This window comes from Ambystoma mexicanum, chromosome 12 (assembly GCF_040938575.1).
Source record: "Ambystoma mexicanum isolate Mex_15411 chromosome 12, UKY_AmexF1_1, whole genome shotgun sequence".
Lineage (NCBI taxonomy): Eukaryota > Metazoa > Chordata > Amphibia > Caudata > Ambystomatidae > Ambystoma > Ambystoma mexicanum.
The window spans coordinates 286001186-286024948 of record NC_090936.1 but is presented as its reverse complement, the minus strand read 5'-3'; the positions used below and the strand labels follow the sequence as shown (position 1 = coordinate 286024948).

Here is a 23763-nt window from a genome sequence, read left to right as displayed (position 1 = left end):
ATCTGCTTCCTTTCACAACTGATATTGTTGGGTAACAGATTTGTAACCCTGTTTTTGAAAGTCTTATTTTTTGTTCCTTGAAAAATATCTTGTGAGGCCTACTTACATTGTTACTAACTTGCTACCCAGTATTAGCAATAACCTTATCATTCTGATTATAAAAACATCGTCAGTGATGTCTATACATTTCTCAGCCCAAAAAATTATGCAAAATGAACAACAGAGAGTTCCCTTGGTTATCTGATATTCTTTACAAATTCACCACTAGAGTTCTAGAAACAAATGAAGGAAACCTATCTGGGGGAAAATAAAATTGCCTATGCAGTAAGTCATACATCTTAACACATTGCTACTTTACAGGTAAAAAAAAGAAAACTTTCTTTAGGGACGCAATCTCTGAAAAAATCAAAAGAGACATCATTTTTCTCAAAGTTGTCAAATATATGGCCTCACCATCTTCCTTGATTACCAGCATCACTCTGGCCTTGTTTCTTTGTGCCATTATTCTGTTATGTCCAAAATCTCTAGCTGCAACTTATAAAGAAGAGAGGGCCGCTATTGGTATCCCTTGCATCTTTACCGGACATATCCAAAGTGGACTGCCCTGTCACATTTCCATTCTTGATTTGGAATTTAGATTTACCAAAAGTAATCCCTCTAATTCCTTGGCAGATCCAATTTCTGCATTTATTTTATATTTGTTTGCCTATTTATATTACCAGGTCACCACCAAAATCAAAGATTCCTCATTACTTGAAGGATTATTACACATTGTATAGAAGCATGTATTGATGTGCACTCTGATCAAGAAGCCCTCTTTTGATTCTGTGATTGCCATAATCTATTTTCCCACCACTAGACTTATTACTAAACTCTTAAAAGCTGTAGCTCCCTCTGAAATTCAAAAGTTGATCCCATACAATAGTATCCTAGCCATGTTGTACTCAGGCTTTCACCCTGGACACGGTACACAGATGTTGGGATTCCATCTTAGATGCCCCTGGTCATGTCACTTGCACCTGTTCGCACTCTGAAACACCTGTGTATGAGCGCAATATAAAACAATATAATTGAATTTACCTTCATTTGCTTAATTGACCTATGAGTGACAAGTGACATGGTGCACCATGGTATCCTTTCCAATAGACTCAGTACATTTCTTTACACTACTGCCATGAAAATTGATTTGTTCCATATTAGTATATTGCTTCAACGGGGTAATATCTGGTTCTTTTGCTTTCTTTCATCAAAGGTAGCATGCTGGATACCACAGGGATCTCCCATTTCTCCCTTTTTATTCAATCTTTAGATCAGACCTCTATTTACTCTTATTAAACATTTCAATATTGCCTATCAGTCCTTTGCCTATAATACACAACTTATTACAAAACTTCATGGATCCACCAAACAGATAACGCAGCTTAGCCCTTGCTTACAAGGTATTGAGTCACGGATGAGGAAGAATTGGCTCCAATTAAACAAAGGAAAAAAGCAAAATACTACTACTTGGCCCTCCCCTAAAGTTTAGCCAATGTTCCCTCTCACCTCATCCACCCTCTAATCAATGAGATTTGTAGTGTTATGTCCATAAACAGGGAGAATTGATTGAGAATGTTGATGGACCCTCAGATTGTGATTGTTAAACAATTAGCTATTTTCAGCTCAAACTGCTCAGTGATAGTCTGTGCTACCTCCCTCAGAGATCCTGCCACAGTGGTGGATGCCTTACTGAATTCATATATCGACTATTGCAGCTCCTTATATGTAGGAATGCCAACAACCATTATTTCTAAATTGCAAGCCATTCAAAATGTAGCCATTCGATTTGCAGCTGGATTTAAGGTATGCAACATGTTACTGCTGCACATAGATTGTTCCGCTGGCTGAAGGTGAAAGGGAGTATCAACTTTACAATGTTATGTCTTGTTCACAAATCACTCAGATGCTCTGTCCCTGTCAATTTAAGCATCCTCGTATATTGATACTGCCTTACTTAAGCTCTTGAATGTTTTCATCTTGGTCCCCTTGTTGTCTATAGAGTCTGTTGCTCCAGCCTGGATGGGCAATGTGAAGCCCCAAACATTGGAATCTCCTATTTCCCTTCACCTGCTCTTTAGAACTATGTTGCCATCTTGCCTCTTTTCTGGTGTAGTCTGTCTTCCTCCTGTCAGTATTTTCCTTTCATTGACCAACAGTGCCAAGAGGCGATTCATTTTTCAGTCCACACTATGTAATCATCCAACTCACTTTCTTAGATGGGTCCATTTGGCCCCTTCTTTAATACCAAAATGGGGCCTTTACAGGACAAAACAACACATTGTGTGGTTTGCACATAGGTCATACTTTCTTTAATATGGCCCCTGCAGGAGTTGCTTATTGCATCCAGGATGCATCATTCTGAGATGGAAGAATTACTTTTTTCTTATTAGTTGTCCATTTGCTTGCCTGCTTGTGCTTTGCTTATTCCTCAGGATCTGTATGCCTAAGACGCACCTTTCATGCAAATTACATCGCCATCACTAGCTAGACCCAGATCAACTCTATTTGTGGTCTGGGCTTCCTTAAGCTGAAGCAGTTTAGGAAGGTCCGTCCTTTTATCCCTGAGGACCTCCAAGCTCAGGTAGTAGCAGCCTGTCTTAATGGCAGTATTGACTACTGTAATGCCACCTGTCTCACAACGGGCATACCTAATTCATCATCTACAGGGCCTGCAAAATGCGTCTGTCACCCCGGTCAGGGGTATTCCTTTTGGCCAGCATGTCATGTCAGGACGCCGGGCTCTGCATTGGTTGCCTGTTCCAGCACGAATTTGAGACCCTGTGCATTATTCATCGGGCCATGAGTGGGAAGGGTTGTCTAGCCATTCAGGACAACATTGAACGCTTCTTTCCAGGTCATTTGCTCCAATCTACTGATGCAGGACTACTGAAGATACTTAGTTACCACAGAGAACAAGTGGGAGGTAGAGCATTTTCGATCGATGGCCTGAAACTCTGGAATACCCTGCCGGTTGCGTTGTGGTGCACCAAATATTTTGAGTTGTTTAAATGCAAGTTAAAACCCCTAATGTTTGCTTGAACTATCCCCTTTCATTCGGTATGTATATTGCACAATGATGCCTTTGGTGCGCATTACAAATATTTAATGTGTTGGTTGATTGATTGGTTGATTGATTGATTGATGCAATGCATAGTTTCCCTTTTAAAAAGGTAATTCAGGGTAAAATGCGCTATGAACTACATACTAAGTGCTGTTACAAAGTCCCATGTCTGGCCCTATGTTCATTTAAAGCTTTGTTCCTCCCCAAACTAGTGGATGTGGCGCCAATGGAGGGTATGGGGAGGATACCCTGGTAACCCACACTTAATTGCTATCATTTGACAGGGGACCATCATATCGGGCATCAGTTCCTTTTCCCCAGTGGGATCCTCTTGATTGAACCTGAACCTCACACCTCAAGCACGAGCTAAACTTGATCCAGCCTATGTGGCCTTTGAAATCAAAAACTCTCTAGTGAAGGTCTCAGACAAAGTAAAGACCCTTGGTGTTTACCTGCAGGCCTCCTTAGGAGCAGATGCTCAGGTGGCATATCTCAAACAGACATGCCAATACCATCACAAACTGTTAAAGCAAATCACACCCCACTTAAGCCACAAAAACAGCTCTACTATTGCTAGAGCTATCATACTCTCAAGACTGGATTACGGGAACTCCCTAATGCTAGGGGCCAGCAGAAAATGCATAAAACAGTGCCAAGTCATTCAAAATAATGCCATAAGGACAATCACTGGCAAATCAAAAAGGGATCACATCACAAAGGAGAGGAAAGCCCTTCATTGGCTTTCTTTTGAATACCGAATCACATTCAAATCAATGGGCTTCATTACGTCCTCGGCGGTAGCCATGCCGCTATTGGCGGCATGGCTGCTGCCAAAATCGCGTCCGGGTCCGGGTTCCCAGAATGGGGAATTACCGGGCCATTCCGAGTTTGGAGGGCCCGGTAATTCCTCCCTCTGGGAACCCTGGCCCGGACCTTCCCCATTCCCATTTCAGCCCCCATAGGGCTGAATGGGAATGGGAGAGGGAGTAAACAACGGGCTGATTACGAGTGGCCCATTGTTTGCTCCCTCTTCCCCTTGCGGGACCCGGTAAGGACGCCTGGTTTTACCAGGAGTCCTTCCCGGGTCCCGCGAGGGGACATTGTAATGTGGCGGAGCCCGTTAACCCATTCCCCCAGGGTCGTAATGAGGCCCAATGACTCTGGTCCATCACTGTTTATACGGAACCACCCCGGAATACCTCAAAAAGCAAATCAGCTCTTATGTACCTGGTCGGACACTAAGATCCGAAAACAAAGGGCTTGTCAAAGCTGGACACACAAACAAAACAAACGGACTAGACTGGGCATTCCCTAGTCTAGCTACAGCTAGATGGAATGGACTCCCACTTCATCTTAGACTTGAGTCCAACCTCCTGAAATTTAGCAAAAGCCTAAAAACTATACTGTTTAAATGAAGTAATTACTGACTAGTCCTTTGCACACTGACTGTATTTTCTAAAAAACGTCCTGTCTACTTTTTGTTGTCCTCGTCTTTTTTTCAGCGCCCTGATGCCTGCGGCGCTTTATAAATGTATACATTTTTTTTTTAAACTGCTTGGTCATGACTTGTATGCCCTATACAAGGTGTTAGACATGGAATCTTGGACCTTTCAATATATTGTCTTGGGCATAAGTGATCCTGTCATGTTAAGGAAATCAAACCTTAACACTGTTGGGACAGAATAACTTGGAGACAATAATCCAGTGTTTCCCGATGCCCAAAGGAAATTGGTTTGGGTTGTCTAAAAATTGGACAAACCCTATGCACTGCTGCATTTTTAAGGAGCTAATTATATTAGAAGAAGGCTACCAGTGAGGAACTTAATTTGCCTCAAGACAGCAGGTCCTGCTCAGACAATAGTACATAAGACTTCATATTTTTTCTTTTATATTTAGCTAAGTTTTGCACTAGGTTTAGTTCTTTCCAAAGATTTTATGTTTGTTCTTTGTTTATACTTTTGTCTCTTCTTATTCAATTTTTATTCTGTTCTTATCTGATGTTTTTGGTGTATTTAATATGTAAATGAATTCTGTTTAAATATTGAAAAAGTTGAATTTTTCAGCTATATTCAATAAAGATTAAAAAAAAGACAATAGAACTCTTTACACTTTCTTCAGGCCCCCACCTGCGGTTCCGCTCACGAATCAGAGGGCCACCCCAGTTTCCCACAGCACTTGCAAAGCGAACATGCTCCTTCATCAGAGAAGTTTTGAGGAATCCTGCACGGTTCTAAACCTAAGGCCACACCGAAAGCAAGACACTGTTTTTCTTATCTGCTGCACTTCTTCCATGAGCCAGCTGAGCTTCCTGATATCACATTAACTTGCAAACTGCAATGGATACCAGTCCAACTTTCCAGAGGACACAGATCACAAGTGCACTACCACCCACGACATTAGAGAGCATCAGAGTCTTCCCTACACACAGGTGTACCAGAGGACCACCATCAAAATTAATCCCAGAAAAGAATAAGTAAACAAAAAAGAGCGTACACCAAACAAGAAGTAACACAGATTTATTGGACCCAAACAGCTGGGAGATATGGTTCAAACAGACATCTGGGACTGAACTGAATTAAATGAGCTTTCAACGCCGCCCAATGCATCAGTAATTTTTATACGCAAATTACACAATTACCATAAAACATTTTTGTTACATTTTTTGGGGAAGATTACAGGAGCTGATTGGTGTAACTACATCAGGCCCCTCTACATGACCCTTATTGGATGAAACATTTTTTGGAACAAAATCACATTGAAACCCCTCGTGATGTCACATACCTTGCCACACCTCCCTGCAATTAGGTTATTGTGCTGATCAGACAATAAAACACTTGATTGCCATTGATTGCCACTGCCCAATATACAAATGGATTACCTGCTGCACACTGATTGGACCTGCCATCTTGAGATGGCATGGGGCGAGACCTTCTCACAAAGTCTAACCAATGATATGCCCTTCAGACAACAGTGCGGACACTTTACAGTGTTGCACTCTAGGAACACCAAAACCTCTCTCTGCAGATCGGCTCCCTTTTACGCTCCCCACAAATCCTACCCTGTTGCTCTAGCTCCCCAGCTCCCTTATCACACCTCGCTGCCAAACGTGCTTTTAAAAACTCAACCAACACTGTGAATATGTTTTAATGAACTGTGTTTCACTCTCTTTTTCCTGCCAATTCTTCCCTGACACCCAGGTGCCTAGCTCTGTGGCCTCAAATGCATCTCATGGGGAGATTTTGAGAGGACTGTGTTCTCCTGGGACACTTCAATCTTGCAACATTACTGTGCACTATTTCTGCTAAATATTCAAAAACGAACATTGCTGTCACAAAAGCCTATACCCCTCTAATTTGAGCTGTCTACAAAAATGCTTTCCTAACGCGGGCCTACAGGACAAGACTTCTCTGATTTGCACATATTGCTCAAAAGCCCTGAACCCCGTTACCGCATAAGACACATTGCACCCCCCACCCCTATGCCCACGCTGCACTACCTACCCTATCAATAAACGATTTACACACACTCCTTCCCATTCCCCCATATGACTTTTCGCACTGCGTCAGCTCCTGTATCTTCTTATATATACTATCTGTGCTGTGCTCGATGATGTCACCACTCACGATTTCACCCTCCACATGACTTATGTGTCTCGACATTACTTGCGTAACTTACTCCCCTGAAAGAAGGCCAGAAGACTGAGTGTAGATGTATTTAGGAGGGTGGGTGTCTGCCCTAAAGCAGAGAGGTGATATAAACCTTCTTAAAGCCCACTTGGTGAGAACTCAATAGAAGCAAAATCCTGTTACGTAAGCAGCCAAGTAAAAGACAGGAAAAGAGAGTAGAAGCTGCGAGAAGATCAGAGAAAAAAGTGCAGTAACCCCTTTAATCCCAGGACTGAGACCAATGGAGAAGAGAGAAGCAGGGCCGGCCTTAGGCCAGGGCGAGCCGGGCGACCGCCCGGGGCGCCCTACTCACCGTCTCAAAGGTAGGGCGCCCCGGCACCGAGAGCACTCGGTGTTGCGTCACTTTGGATTTTTTTTTTGTACATTTTTTTTGGGCGCCAGCGCCCCTTCCGTCATCTAGAGGTGCTGGGCGCCCATCCCGTCACCAACGAGCACCTGGGTTCTCGAGGTGCACCTTGATGACGTGTCGGGTTGTCGCCTCTCAGGTGGCCGACGGACAATGGACTAATTAAAAAGCCTGCTGCCCTTTGGCGAGGGGGCTTTTTAATTGGTCCAATGCGGCTTTCTTAAATCCCAGGGCCTGGCAATGGCATGCTGCCTTTAGCCTCTGCCAGACTGCCCCAGTTGCTCAGGTGAATCCTGTTGGTGCCGTGCCTGGCCTGCGTGCAATCCTGCTGCCTTACGACTCGCCACCCACGTTAAAGTAAGTGCTGCTTTTAATGTATGTGTGTGGATGATGTGCGTGCGTTGTGTAGGGGGCTTTTCTTATAATGTATGTGTGTGGATGATGTGCGTGCGTTGTGTAGGGGGCTTTTCTTTTAATGTATGTGTGTGGATGATGTGCGTGCGTTGTGTAGGGGGCTTTTCTTTTAATGTATGTGTGTGGATGATGTGCGTGTGTTGTTAGGGGACTTTTCTTTTAATGTATGTATGTGGATGGTGTGCGCATGTTGTGTAGGGGGCTTTGCTTTTAATGTGTGTGGATGGTGACTGCATGCATGTGGATGGTGTGCGCATGCTGTGTAGGGGCCTTTGCTTTTAATGTGTGTGTGTGGATGGTGACTGCATGCATGTGGATGGTGTGCGCATGTTGTGTAGGGGGCTTTACTTTTAATGTGTGTGGATGGTGACTGTATGTATGTGGATGGTGGGCGCATGTTGTGTAGGGGCCTTTGCTTTTAATGTGTGTGGATGGTGACTATGCATGTGGATGGTGGGCGCATGTTGTGTAGGGGGCTTTACTTTTAATGTGTGTGGATGGTGACTGTATGTAAGTGGATGGTGGGCGCATGTTGTGTAGGGGCCTTTGCTTTTAATGTGTGTGGATGGTGACTATGCATGTGGATGGTGGGCACATGTTGTGTAGGGGCCTTTGCTTTTAATGTGTGTGGATGGTGTGTTGTTTGTGTTGCCTAGGTGTTTCAAGATTGGCGTGTGTATTTTTCTTTTTTGGGGGGGGCGCAAATTTTGTTTCACCCAGGGCGCTGCGGGAGCTAAGACCGGACCTGGAGAGAAGATTAAAAGATGTATATAGGAACCCCTTGAAATCAGGACTAAACTTAAGTAAGATGAAGAAAATGCCGGAAAAGAAGTCGTGGGAACCCTTGAAACCTTAGACTGAGAATCAGAGTTAGAAGACTGCCATAAACTATTGAGGCCTCAGTGAGCACTCCGTGAGGTTTGTGGGCTCCACTGTATCATCCATAATGGCTGCTTCCAAACTTGCGCCCTCACTGACCTTTATGGAATCAAAGAGAGCTGTTATCTTGTCCCTTTTCTAAGCCATTGCGCAACCATCCTCCACAAACTGCCAAAACCCTTAAGCCTGAATAGAGACTAAGAGATCTTCCATTAATGGAAATGTACAGAAGGAGCAGGAACCCCCTTAAACATTGTATTCTGAGAAGGTTTATTTCGTTTTTTTGATTTACATAATAGTAACAGGCCTTGTTTGTGTCATTGCTGCCGTGTCACATCCCCAAAATACACAAATCTAGTTTAAATCGCATTTCGACCTCAGCATGGATATTGATCCCGGTCACTGCTGTGACAGTCTGTATGCATAGATTGCATGGCCCATGGCTGTCAATCTTTCTCTTCCATAAGGAATATGCTGATTGTAAGCCTGGATAATTATTGACTTTAGTTGTCCATAGCATAATATTAACAAAGTGTGTGAGGAATTCACTGATCAGATATAGTAGATGGCAAAGGGCTCAGTGCACTATTGCCAACCATCCAGAGCATCCAAACTCACATATTAACAAGCACAGGTGAGCCAAATCCCTTGTGTGGTGCTTGTCATGAAGACACTGGGAACACTCTATCTAACATTGAATACAGTTCAAAAGATGTGTTTATTAAGATATATAAACGGGTAGGCTATAACTATAAAGGGTCCTATGCTGGGGTTTACATCAACTGAGGAAGCAATGACCTTTGAAAAAAGCTTCCACTCTGGGATACCCATTTCCTCCAGGGTTTATTTAGCCCCTCCTACACCGCAATGTCCAGAGAACCTCAGGCGTCTTGTCTGGGTGTGACAAGCTTTACCAGTCTTTCCAAGGTTGGCTCTTTTTGGGTTAAGGCAATCATTCTCGATTTGTTGGTGCAGGTTTCCCTGGAACCCTAAACAAATCGTTCCCTCATGTAAATAGGTGCCTGGGGATCTCTGCATAAGTATCTGCTTCTCTTATATGGTGGTCTTCCTGGAATAGAATGGTCAACTGCAAATCAGTCTCCTGGGCCTTTTCATTATCACGAGTTACCCAGTATGGCTCTGCACATTCATTTGGTGTTGGCATGGTGGTGTGTGGCCCTCCTTTGGAAGGCCATTCATTGATAGCATTGGCCAGGTAGTTTTAGGTAGCCTCTTGGCTTGGCTTATTTGCTTAAAGCTGTTCCATATTTTCTCCAGCAGGTGAGGCAGACCAGGAGATTTTCTAGTAGCTTGGTGGCATCTGTGTTCACCCCGTGCCTTTGGGTCCTGAATCTGCTACCCAACCCCATCTTACTACCCTCCTCACATACCTTCAGCACTCCCACTGCTCCTAATATCTCACCGTCAGTCTGGCTGTCATCTAACCTCCCCTACATCTCACTATGTGCTCATACCTCCTCTTATTTCCCCCCCTAACAAAAACCATGTGTATGTTGTCCTACGGTCTGTCTGTTACTCTCCTGCCCCTCGAGGAGTCTCCTCCTTCCCACTGCTTCTACTTTCTTGCAATTACCTCTGCCTGACCCACTCCTCCTGCTCCTCCAACTGCTCTTCCTCCTCCTACTGTTGCCTTCACTCCAACTGCTTCTCCACCTCCACAAGCTGTCAGGGCCTAATTTGTAAAAGAAATAAGTGCCAGGTCTCAAATATTTCCAAGCATGCATCAGCAGGATGGGCAACTCGATGATACTGTTGCCACAACCAATGTAACCCCCCGCCCCTTAATGTCAACATGATTGAAGTTAAAGCTAAAACTCACACTGGCTATTTGGGGTTGATGGATACTCGGACTATGGCAGGTATGAAATTTATAAATACCAATCAACATAATAGAACAGAACATAGCATACTAGCTGTGTCTTGAAACGAGGCATATGTGTAAGTGTTTTTTTTAAAAAAAACATAATCATCGTTTAAATTGTGCTCTGATTCTATAGGCAAGTGGTACCTAGCCACAAATATAGCACATTTATTTTCCTCCTATGGGAAATTAATTGCCAAATGCTTTCGAAATAAATATTGAAGTGAAACATTCACCTGTCAAGCGCTGTAGCACCGTTTCCTTTTTAGGATGGCACTCGGGACAGATACTCCTCTGCAAAAGCCTTTTCCCTGGCATTGCCCCTGTGTACGTGCTGCTGTCTCTCCTGCTGTTGCCAACAAACCCTGCTGTGGCACCTATGACAGTTCTTACAGTGGTAGAGCTGCACCATGTCCTGCAGACTGACTGGAGCAGTGCAAGGGAATGGCCAGCCTGAGGGAACAGCATTGTCATCTTCCAGCTCATTGTTATTCATGAAAATGGACAACTAGCACTGCCGCACCAGTGTGGAAGTACACTGAGACAGCCCAGGATGCTCCACATTCTCCCCCGCTGTATCACCTCCCCCTGAAACTGTCCTCTACTGCCTCCTCACTCTGATCCTTCACTGCTTCTGACTCTGCATTCATCACTCGGCTGCTCCAGACTCCCACCCCATGATCTTCCCAATGGGAGCTTATTTGGTCATCCAAGTGCTCTCTTTGGCTGATACTTCCAATTAATGACTAGCAGATGTGGACAGCGACGGGGATTGGTGGAGCCACTGTGGCTTCGTGCTCACCTGCGTTAAACGGCTTTGCTGATTGCTTTCCCTCCTGTGATGACCGACCCTCTAAAGACTTGTTTATCATTTTGTAACTGTCACCCTGACACATGCGCAGTGACGCACTCACACCAAGTTCTCTGCTGGGGGTGGACAGGGCCTTCCATTTCTCCAATGCTACACTACTCTCTCCTAGCAGCAACGGCTTACATTTCTCAGATAAAGCACAGATACTTCCTCAGTTAATATTAATTATGTTTGAAGTAAATTAATGTTAATGATCAGAAGGAGTTCTTGTATGCGTCTGTTATTTTGCAGTGAGTGAGGCCAGTCCTGCTTACCACCACGTTCTGCCACCTCAACCGCACATTTTGCACAATACTTTAGTCATTGTCAGATATCTCTTTTGTTTTATAGGTTCTTTGACTCAACACCGTTGGGGCTAATTCTGAACCGTTTCTCTGCAGATACAAATATCATAGATCAGGTAAGAATTTGGCCATCTTTCTCATAAATTGACAAAAAATAAATGAACATTCTTCTCATTGGAGGAATACGCTACTTTTAATGCATACAGACCTCATGTTTCTGTGCAGCCTAAACAAAAGATGAAGTGAAAATAAAATGTTTTAGAGAAAAAAAGCGAACTTAGGGGTGTTTCACTATTAGAGTGTCCTGGTTTCAGAAATGTCAGAGGTGTCGTGCCAGTGTGTTAAAAACATGTACAAATGTATGCTTATCAGGGGCCATTCATTATCTTTTCAGAACATTTCAGAGGGAAATGTTTTTTTCAGTGAATGCAAAAAAAAATGTTTTATTCCTGCGGACCACAACGGTTGTTGTCCCTACCTTCCACCCAGGAAGGAATAAAATCCCTTCCGCCACACAAAATGCACAGGAAGTGCTGAGCCAAGTGTGAGCAGTCAGCAGCTGGAGGCCCTGTGGTGTGGATTGTTTGCCTTGGTTTTTTTTTTTCAGACAACGAGGAACACTGTCTGTTTAGCCTCTCTCCTCCTCCCCCCACCTGCGGCAGGGATAAAATCCCTTCCTGCGCTCTGACGCGCTCGAAGTGCTGAGCCGAGTTTGAGCAGTTGCCAGCTGGAGGCGCTGCAGTGTGGATTGTATGCCTTGCTTTATTTTCAAATGGCCCGGACCATGACGTGTGTTGCCCCAATAAAGGTGAATTAGTGGCGATTGGAAACTCAGCCCCAATTCATCATACAAATAGCCTAGACATGGCGACCAGTTCCTCACATTCAATGACATAAGTTGAACTCTGGTGCAGGTTCCTTTGTCCCCATATGAATCACTATTCACATTGGGCCCTACTCTTATGCCCTCAGAGTTAAAGGACCGGGTTTGCCCGTGTCCCCTTATCTCTGATCCACTATCTAAGAAGTTATTAAAGATCTGCCATGGCACTCAGAGTATCCAGAGGGATCAATACATACTTTTATTAAGTATTGAGGGACTCCCCCCAATAAATTGTGGCTTTATTTCCCACAGAAAAAACGTAATGGTTACCCTATCTCTCAGGCTGATCCATACCTCTTCAGGGAATTGATTGATAACAGACAAGCAAGACTGAAGATGGACAGGTGGTCCCAACTGTGGGAGCGGACAACAAGATTGTTGTCATTGAAATAGTAAACAATGATGGCAACGGTCCCGCGTTGAATCAAGATTCTTCAATGTTGTCATTGCCTAACACCAACATTTCCCAAAATGGCAATAATGGTACAGACTGGCATGAGAAGAAAGAGAAGACTCACCAAATGAAGCATATAAAGAAAAAAGTGAGAAAGCAGCAAAAGCATCAAGAGGGCGTTGAGCCTCTGGACTAATTAATAATGATGGTTGAAGACAATCCTAGAGAGCTTTTTCCCTCTAAGCTTGAGACTTGTAGAAAAATAGGAACAAAGCAAATAAAAAGAGGGGGACAGGTGGGCAACAACCTAGATGGCTGGTGGATTCAGAAGAAATTGGATACAATAGGGATGACGAAGGGATCCGCTTCTGTGGGGCTCGAAGAAAGCCTGCTCTCTATGGGGGTCATGGATAGTTTTACTGCAGGAGGAGGATAACAAAGCTGCATTTCCTCCACTGCTAGAGGAGGCAACAACAAATGAGCCAGCTCCAGTTACATCCCACATAACGTTTGCATCACCTCCTCCATTTAGATCCAGTAAGAAAAGGCATAAAGACACTCAGCTCATGACTTGCCCATGCTCAAGCATGAGTTTTATGATCCAGGACATTTTTGACTTCCATGAGGAGGGTTCTATAAACAGGTCATGTCTTTTGTCTCTATTTGTCTTAATTCCAGAGTTACAGGTTTTGTACGCTCACAACATTTATACATTGGTTGATCGCTCATTCATTGCAAATCAGCTCAGGTTGTTGCCTTTATATTATCCAATATGGAGGTTTTCCTAGAAAATGGATATGATTTAACTGTAGGAAAGTCCTGATGACAGGTGGTCAACAATTGGGGACCAGAGATAAAAGTGACATGCACAACAGAAGAGAGGACTACTCAGGAATAGAAAAAAACATGGCTTGTGGGGCTCAATCAGCAGACAAACACTGATAGGGCTTCCGGCCGCTCTTGACCAGAAGAGAAATATTAAGTCCTGGCTCTGACCAAAATGTTCTCCATATCCTCTCTTGCAATACAAGAGGTTTTCGTCACTTTCGTTTCATGTCTGATGACTTAGATCCACCTGGATGGTTTAAGCTTCATGGTTAACGGGGTCACAGAATGCAGTAAAGGTCGCCCTAAGGGGTGCTTGATCATAGGGGGTAGAAGTACCCCAATTAAATTCACATACACCAGCACCCTACGTAGTATTTGTGCTCATATACATAAGTAAGGGGACGGAAGTCTTGCTGACAAACTTATTATATAACCAACCAGATGGACTTTCCTGCAGCACATTCCAGATACTGTTACAACCAACCATGACAGACCAAATATGCTGATATGTGTGTGTCTGTTCGAAATGTTCAGCAGACTTCCCAACATACTACAAACCTGCAATGTGGCATGTTGGTTTGTTCCATGGTGTAGACAATGTAAAAAGTATAAAATATACATGTTCTAATTGTTTTATTTTTTTAAGCTGTCTGAAATTCTTACCCCTACCATATGACTCTGCGCGCCGTAGTTCTATGCAAACTTCAGCAGTTCATTGTTCCTAAACTTCCCACACTATCAGCATTCTAGCTGACATTAGCAGCACTCACTTTTGAAGTCATGCAGGTGAAATGGTGCTTTTGTAGTAATGCGGGTGACAGGACATGGTGCATGTCTCTTCAATAGTGTCCGCAATGATGTTGTCCATCACATTGTGGCAAATAACTCATGATAATTACAGGAACTTCATTTCCCACGGGAGTTGATGTATCTATGCCATCTCAACAGTACAAAGCTTACATGCTTCAGCTGTACACATACTGGTATGGCGACTCAAGCTTACACGCTTCAGGCCTACACGTACAGCACTTATGTTGAGTTTGCTGCTGCCTCGGCTGTTGATCAGGATACCAATAATGTTGCTGTGCAATCTCAATGCTCCAACTCAAAGTAGCTGTAATCGATTGCGTTGTTATTTATTTATTTTTTTTGTTACTTGAATTTTAATCAAAAAGATTTTTTGGATTTTAACAAGAATCGTTTGCTTCTCATGTAATCAATTTTCCTCATTTTCATAGATTGTCTCCCTCTGTCTTAGAGTTGGCGATAGATTTCAAGGCTAGTTCTATTAGCTTCACCATGGTTAAAGTACATCTCGTTGTCTCTCCTGACATTAACCTTTTCCAGACTGTCGCTTCATCTAACGTCACTGCCCCTTGTAGACATGATTGAAGATATTTATCTCTGTTTTGCTGTGTCTTAGGGCATCTTAACACTAGATGTTTCAGTGTTTCAACTTGCTCTTTCTCTTTACATAGGCGACAGCTGTTATCTGATTTTGTTGCCCGGATTGCCAGAATTTCATGTGTCATCAGCAGATTTAGTCTGGCTTTCAAAAATGTTGATCGCATGTTTTTATTTGGGAATTTTGTACAGTAGTTCAAGGGTTTCTTGACTTTGTTGAAAGTCGGTGGAAGATGGGTTAGTAGCTTATTTGCACTGGCTGTGTCTATCGTCTTGATCCAGTCCATGAGCTCCATTTTTCTTTTTACCCAGTCTGGGTTGGTCTTCAGATCTTCTTCCGAACGCGATATTTCTCTGAGAGTTTCCTGAAGGGTTAACGCCCACTTGTTGAGTGCTTCGCACGTTCCACTTTTGAGCTCTTCTGCGATTATAGAGTAAATTGGGAGGGTGTCCGCCATGATGATTTTTCTATATAGTCTCATTTTACTCTGGTCTACTAAAGATGACAAAGAGACTAGACCCTCTTCTCGCCTAATCGCTGGCATGGAGGTTGACTTTTGCAGGCCTAGGATCAATTTCCAAACAAGTCCTTCCAGCTTTTGCCATATCTCTTTCGGAGTATTCAGTGAGGTTTCCATGCCGTAGATGATTGTTGGGACGACCTTTGCTTTATAGAAAATTATCACCGGAAGGAGGGAAAATTTTCCAAATTTTTTGTCTATTAGTCTAGTTTGCGCAGTTAGTCTTTTCGCCTTTACCCATAATTGAGCTTGCATTGACTTGTCTGTGGGTGAGCTGTCAATATGCACCCCTAGATATTTGAACTGATCGATGACTTCAAGTTTGGTTCCCTCAAGAAACCATTTCGGGTGTCTTACTGTCCTCTTCGTTGCTTTCTCTAAGACCAGTATTTTCGTTTTCGCTATGTAGATTTCCAAATTGTTTTCTTTGGTATATCTTGCCAGATTTGATAATTTCCTTTGCAGGCCAATTTGGGTTTGGTCGATTATAATGGCGTCGTCTGCGTAAAGGAGTCGCGAGATCGGCACCTTCCCAATTTAAGGTGGAAATGCTCTTATTTTTTCCTCATGACATTGGTAATCACCAAGAAAGGCGATGAACAGAGCTGGTGCTAAAGGACAGCCTTGTTTGACTCCTCTCTTTACTGGAATCTCCTTGGACAAGACTCCTTGTTTACTCAATTTCACTCTGATTTTAGTATTGGCATGAAGAGCTTTTATGGGATCCAAAATTGACTTTGGGCATTTCCAGTTGTGTAGTTTGGACCATAGTTTCTCCGGGTCTATTTTATCAAATGCTTTCGATAAGTCTAAAAATGCGAGGTACGCTTTTGGTGCGCCTTCTCTCATTTTTGCCTTTAAGATGTCTAGCATCAAGATGTTTATTGCATTGCCTCCATATTTTTGAAACCCGGTTTGGAAGGTGTCTGTACAGGGTGCATTTTTTGCCCAAGTTCTAAAGTGTTCCAGATTGCGTTGTTATCTGGAACACGTAAACAAACATGCAACACCATCATCTATATTTGTTCATTGGATAAACTTCAAACTAGGACTGAAGTGGGAATTACCATGCGCAGCATGGGTGCACCTGCTAATGATGTTTATAAGCACAAACAGGAACTGATCCCCCAAACTGGAAAGGGTGATATTCTGGGTATTGCGCTGTTGAGTTTCATGGCTGGGTAGGAGATGGTTATGCTGAATGGCCGGGTTAGGGGCAAAACCTCTAGCCACCCAATTTGGCACATGGGGAATCTTAAGGCCACACTGCATTATATTTTCATTGATTTATCCAATCTAAGAAGGGTGCATAACAGGTCTATATAGGCCATGGAGAATAGTGACCATGCCCTAATAGATATTGGGCCTCATTACGATGTTGGAGGCAGCCATGGAGCTATTAGCTCCATGGCTGCCTCCAAAACCCTTCCGACTCTGCCCTGGTGAATGGAGCAATTACCGGTCCATTCCGAGGTCGGAGGGACCGGTATTTCCCCATTCAGCAAGGCCATTCCCCATTCCCATTTGAGCCCCCATAGGGCTCAATGTGAATGGGGAAGGTGCTAATAACGGTACAACAAATTTCGGTACCGTTATTAGCTCTAGAGTCCCTTTGCGGTCCCGTCCGTAACGCCTGCAAAAACCAGGGAACTCGTAGTAGGGAGGTAAGGGATTACCGGCATTGGTGCCCTTACCGGTGCCGGTAATCCCTTACCTCCCACCTCGTAATGAGGCCCATTGACTTCCACATCTGGAAGGACACGTGACCGAGATACATATGCAAGGTACACTTAAAGTTAACACTCAGGGAAATCACCTTTTCTGGTCTAAGCATAACATTAGGGCCTTTAATCAGAATTTGAAAAGCCTGGACAAGTCGCAGTTTTGAGAAGCCTAAATCCGAGGATGAGTATGATAATTGAATAACGGTGGTCATGAATGACTGGGGCAATCAGCACCCCGAGAGGGAACTCAAAATACATTGCAACAGTTATGACAACCTAATAGCAAATAGGAAGCATAAGCTGAGAAGAGATATCCAAGAGCTAACTAAGGGCAGAGGAATTCTTGCTGAGGAGGGGTACAATCAGATAAAGCAATTTAAGACTTAGCTATAAAAAACGGCTGAAAGTTCATCGCACTTCAGATAGGATTAGAAAGTGGCAAGTCATTAGCTTCTAATGACTCGAAAAAATCCTGGGAATGGTGAACCGAAGTACTGGCAGATCTAACACTTTTTTCAGTATTTTACGTATGTGGTTTTCAGGAATATTTATCATATTGTACAATGGGGGTCATTACGACCCTGGTGCTGCGGCGCCGTTAACCCCTTAGCGCCTAATTACGAGGTCCCTTTGCAGGACCCGACCTGAACTGCTGATCTCGACCAGCCGTTAAAGTAGGGACCCGCAAAGGGACCTTTGAGGAAATTACGGAACCGTAATTACCGCCTTCCCCAGTTCCATTGAGCCCTATGGGGCAAAAATGGGAATGGGGAAGGACCAATGTTCAATGGGGAATTACCGCCCCGCCAACCTTGGAATGGGGTGGTAATTCCCCATTGAACATTGGCGGGCTCGTTACAACACCGGCAGCAACCATGGTGCTAATAGCGCCATGGGTTACCGCCAGTGTTGTAATGAGGTCCAATATGTCTTTTTATTTGATTTGATACTGTGGAGTGAAAAGCTCAACGCTAAAGCACGCCTAATTAAAAAATGTGTTTAAAAATGATAAAATAAATATACATGCATATATATTTTGAAGCAGTCCGACACCTTCACTTTAAGTACTGAAATGTGCTGACAGAGTACTTTTTCAACACGTTTCTAACTGCGAGACTTCTAAAACTGGGAGGTCCTTAGAATAATTCAAGAGTGTGGGACTCAAGGCAGGGAAAAAAAGAACAATGAGGTGATAAGTGATTGCTCAGAATGTTCTTGGTTTAGCTACGTAGCAATATAAGATAGTTGGGCTCAATCAGTTGCATCTAAACTTAGTTTGAAACCGGACAAGCAAACACATGGATGCCTTATAGCCAAGATCCCTCAGCGCGTGGTGAGTACCAACAACTTGGAAATGCTGTGAGAGGCCATTTCATAATGTGACTGCCGATTAGCCTGTTAATGTCCTGGGGTGGGGCACCCATGGGGCTAATTGGATACATGGATGGAACCCAATGTAATAATTCAGAGCAAATCTTGCTAGTTCCAGTGGAAGAGGACCTGGCCTGTACTGGAAATTAATCTCTAAAACTGGGTAGAATTCAGTACACGTGATGTATCTATAGGTGGAGAGTTCAGGGTGAAGGTAGCTGTGTTTTATTGATAAACCGGATCATTAGAACAACTATCCGTTTTGCCTCCTTATTGTTCAATTCACTTTAACTTTATAAAAGCCAGTTTTAATCAAATAGTTTTGGACACCTTCCTTAGCTGTGGTTGGTGATGGTGCTTCTGTTAAAATCAAACAGGCGGTTTCTATTCAGTGGGATTGCATTGCACTCAGGGGCATATGGCTAGTCAGGGGTAAAAGCTTTGCCCCAACAAGACATGGTTTAAATAAGAATCTCCAGCCGCAAAGGACAAGACCAATGAACTGTGCAAGTGTATTCTCCAGAAGACATTACTGCTCAGCCAATTATGGAAGGCCAACTTGTTTCAACTTGCTCTCCATTTGATGCGTTTATTGTAAAAAGTATGCATTTGGAATTTCGACATTTTTAAAGGGACTTTCTGAATATTTGTAAAGTAGACTTTGATATTGATCTAAAAATATGTGTGCATGGTTCATATTCTCATACAAACTCTTCTGTTGCAGTCATTTACATAAATCACATTTTACCAAAGAAATCAGGATTAGTTCTCGCAAGCTGGCCAGGAATGTGATATTAGTTCTCGCAAGCTTGCCAGGAATGTGATATTAGTTCTCGCAAGCTGGTCAGGAATTTGATATTAGTTCTCGCAAGCTGGCCAGGAATGTGATATTAGTTCTCGCAAGCTTGCCAGGAATGTGATATTAGTTCTCGCAAGCTGGCCAGGAATGTGATATTAGTTCTCGCAAGCTTGCCAGGAATGTGATATTAGTTCTCGCAAGCTTGCCAGGAATGTGATATTAGTTCTCACAAGCTGGCCAGGAATTTGATATCTGTTTCTTTTGACTTGCTGTTTAGCACATTCCACCTACCTTGGAGTCGCTCACAAGATCCACCTTACTTTGCTTGTCCGCGATAGGCGTGATATCATACGCGACTCCAATATTTCTGGCTGCACTGCTTCCTCTGGGCATCGCCTTTTACTTCATCCAGAAGTACTTCAGAGTCGCATCGAAGTAAGTGTTCAAATATGCTGACACAATTGTGTTAACATGAGAAAGTTCGTTAAAAGCACATTTTATGAACTGAATTCCGTGAAACATATATTCAATTTCCACGATTGCTGATGCCTTGCCATACATTCAGAGTACTAAAATGTTATTATTATTTGATAAAAGTTTGTGTAAATGTGCAATTTGTTAAAAAAACACAAATACAACATAGAAAATATTATTGTTATTAGTATACATAATAATAATTATAATAATAATTATTATAAGAAGAAGAAGAAGAATAGTACTTCTACTATTATTACTCTGCAAAGTGGGTTTTCTTTATGGAGTTTTTACAAACCGCCATTGCTTTCGAATGTGGAGGACAGTTTTACTGACTCATGTTCTGTGGCCACTGCAAACACGGACTGATGTGAACATGTGGCCCTATTGGGCCTGAGAGTTAATCTGAAAAAGTCAGTCGCAATGACCTTCGCACATAGAGGTAGAGCTTATTCTAGCTATATCTTTCACTTTGAGGAAGACGCTATTGAGCAAGGCCCTTACAATGACTAGCCCAGTATGAGATTGACCCCTAATTTCAAGGGCCGGGGCCAATATTCCAAAACTCAATTGGAGCATGAGGCAAGCGTGGGAGGGGTTTGCAGATTTTGCATGAATTTCATATGCCAGCCAGCGAGCGAACAAGTAATTGAGGGTTTATTTGGTTAAACACATTGCTGCTGCCATATTCAGTGTGGAGGGATGGCGCTTAATGGGTGTAACCGTGTGACAATTATCTGAACCAAATGTTTGCAAAGAAGTGTTGGGCCTACCAATGTACTCAATGTGCATTTCACAGAGCTTGGAAAGGGCTTTTCTGAAGGTAATTGTAAATGTAAACCAATGCTAATGTTAATGAAAAATATTCTAACGTCAAAGCAGTCTAGGTTTTCGTAGATGGTCTTTGGGATGACTCATGTGTAGGCAAAACGTCTTGTGTTAAGTTTTGTTTAAAAAGAATGACTGGTTGTAGAAGCACCGATCTATGCATATAACAACATAAATGCATTGACCCTTGATCTGTTGAACTAAACCGTCCTTAGCCAGCCCCCATTGAAAACCTAGAGATGTGAGAGAACTGACCAGGAACATTAATAGGACAATAGATATTCTTTGCAATCAGACAATCTTGCATCCCTACCTGGAATGAGCTCAGTTCATCAATAATAGGATGTTAACAGAGGTCGACTGGGGCCCACAAGCGGCCCTGGAATGTGTTTCCAAAGCAGCCTATACCTCACTGTGCGAGCAAACGTGAGCCATGTGGTAATGTAAACAAGTATTGGCAATGCAAACAGGCATGGGAAAGGCACTTGCCAGCCACAGCCATAGTGTTATTAATTGTCCAGTGATGGTAGCAGGTGAAAAATGCTGCGAGTAACTGGGCATCTAATAGCAGTGCCTGGCAAATGCCTAATACTTATCCACAAGCCAAAACTGTTGGCTTTGCCAATTCTTGTTTTTAACAGGACTTAAAAACAAGAGTGCTTATGAATCCAGTGGCTGAAGGCATACTTGCTAATACATTTCTATACGACCAGTAGCAGGTTTACAACTCCAATTAAGTCATCGACTCTGCGATGACTGCTGTGAAAAAACACAGGCAGGCATTTTGAGTGCAACGGTTGATGGTAAGACTTGATTAAAGCAAACTCAAAGAGTTCCCATGAGGAGGTGTTTTGGTCGGCGAGGGGCAGGAAGTGGGGGGTTATGTCCATAGTTATAAGCATGCCTTGGGCAGGCAACGGGTGGGCACATAATCAAAGAGCACCTAATGGCTGCGTGTGCCTCCTCATATGCTATTCCTCCCTATCTGTACTCGTATGCAAAGGTTTCAGCGTATAGATGTCGCAAGTGACATCTAATAGCCCACCAGCACTAATATAAAGTACAGCAACCCTCCTGGCAAATCTCCAACCATCCATGGAGTCCTGTTAGTTGCTAGATGACCTGTCCATGCTCTGCACGTGAATGCAGAGATGTGTACGCGGTCAACTCAAGATTTTGAGAAGTAATTTTTTCAATGTTATCTTCTTACTACAAAAAACATGTTTTGCTCTTTTGTTCGATATATAGGATGATACTGATCATAACAATTGTACCGGTCCTAAAGAATTCGAAATTTCCCAATGGCTGAACTGGTTTTCCTTTTTCTAACCTTCAAGACAATGAAAGGGACATGGGCACTTTTCACTATTCTTCAAAGTTCTTTGAATCCCTCAAAACGTCTGATATCACATTATTAATACAAGTTAATTATCTGTTGTGTGCTAGGGATATACTAGAAGAGGTAGTTAGAAAAGCACTGCAGGACTGGTTGTGAGGTTTTTGCACCAAGCAACATGACCGGGGATGAATGTGACAAAAATGTAGCTTTCATTAACTTGCATCAGCACCTAGTTGCTTTCTATTGTTGTGCCTTGTCACTATGTGGGATTAAATGAGCACACACAAGGTACGATGTAAAACACAACTTTAATTTCTTGTTAAAATACCTCAACGAACACCTTCATGAGGTAACCAGAAAAAGGATATCGGTAGGTGCCGTTTCTTCTTCGGGACGGACCAACTGACTAGGATCTGTGCTACAGGGGTGACGTTCACAATGTCAATAGTCTTAGAATAGTTCTAAAATTGCGGTGCCAAGCAACAACTCCGTGCTTCTAGCTTAACTGATCCTCTTCCCGGAAAAACCTTGTTTATTTTCTTTTGGTTCAATAGGGGTTCCTTGCTCCGTAACACATACGCTGCTTGTTTTCAGTTTTTTTTACTTGTCTTAGACCATGCAGGGTTCGTTCATCAGTTTACGCCCATTTCTACTAGCAAACAAGCCTTCATTCTCCAAGCGGCTTTTCCTCACTTTAACAACTTCTTTCCTCCACGGACTCTCCTCTCTCCCCCTTTCTTTCACAAAGGTCAGCACGTTCAGTGTTGTCGGGACTTTCACCTGTTTATTTGTGCATCCGGACGGCAGCAGCTCGGCTCTTCGCTCCTCTCTGAAACGGGCAGCTTTCCTTTAGGTTCGTCTTACGGCCGCTCACAACCAGCCGTTGGGGCTCGACCTCCGACTTGCTGCTCACAGATCTCCCGTTCCGCCGCTCCTCCAACCTTCTTGCATGCCTCCTCCTCTTTCCTCCTTGAGGGTCAGTCCATCGGCGAGAGTCCCAATGTTGGAGACTCGTCCACAGACTCTCCTCGACTCTCTCCGCTTCGGCTTCTCTCTCTCTTCGAACCCCCAACTGTCTCCTCGACCAGTTGCTCGACGCGGACTTCAACACTCCTGTGGCTACATCCCTTCCTACTGCCTTTCGATGCAGCTCTCCAGCTTCACACGACGAACAAAAACTTTAACCAGCGCAACGGCGCTTTAAACGAACTCAACTAATGTGTTTTTCTTCCTTAATATGCCCACTCGTAACGGACGGCATCTTCTTCAGCCAGCTGGGTCGTCTCCTAGCAACCAACATACAGCGAGTTAGAAAAAAGGACCTCTCTCAAATTACCTTTAGCCCCGTTTCCCTGGAAACTAGCAGATCGTCCCTCCCTCCTGCATCACCCCTTCCTATTCCCCACTTGTAAACCATTACATACCTCCCCTCCTAGGCCCTTACGCTCGGGAAGGGCATAAGTACGTGACAAAAAATCCGCCTGAGACATCAATTTGCCAGGCTGGTGAATTGTTCGGAACGAGAAGGGCTGGAGGGAAAGGAACCACCTCAATATTCGTGGGTTAGTGTCCTTATTGCGTGCCATCCATACTAAGGGTGCATGATCTGTTATAAGAGTAAAATGTCTCCCTAGTAAGTAATATTTTAATGACTCAATAGCCCATTTGACCGCCAGACACTCCTTTTCAATAGTGGCGTAATGCTGTTCATGTGGCAACAATTTTCTACTTATAAA

The 23763-nt window shown here is 43.4% G+C and overlaps 1 protein-coding gene across 4 annotated transcripts in view; it reads left to right on the top strand.

Annotated features, from left to right (window-relative positions):
• Positions 1-23763, top strand: part of ABCC9 (ATP binding cassette subfamily C member 9) — a 1387936-nt gene that overhangs the window by 895664 nt on the left and 468509 nt on the right. For all 4 annotated transcript variants that reach the window (XM_069628445.1, XM_069628446.1, XM_069628447.1 and 1 more), the window contains 2 exons: positions 11509-11578; positions 19664-19821. In XM_069628445.1, coding sequence (XP_069484546.1) covers positions 11509-11578; positions 19664-19821 — 228 coding nt within the window. The remainder of the gene's footprint in view (positions 1-11508; positions 11579-19663; positions 19822-23763) is intronic.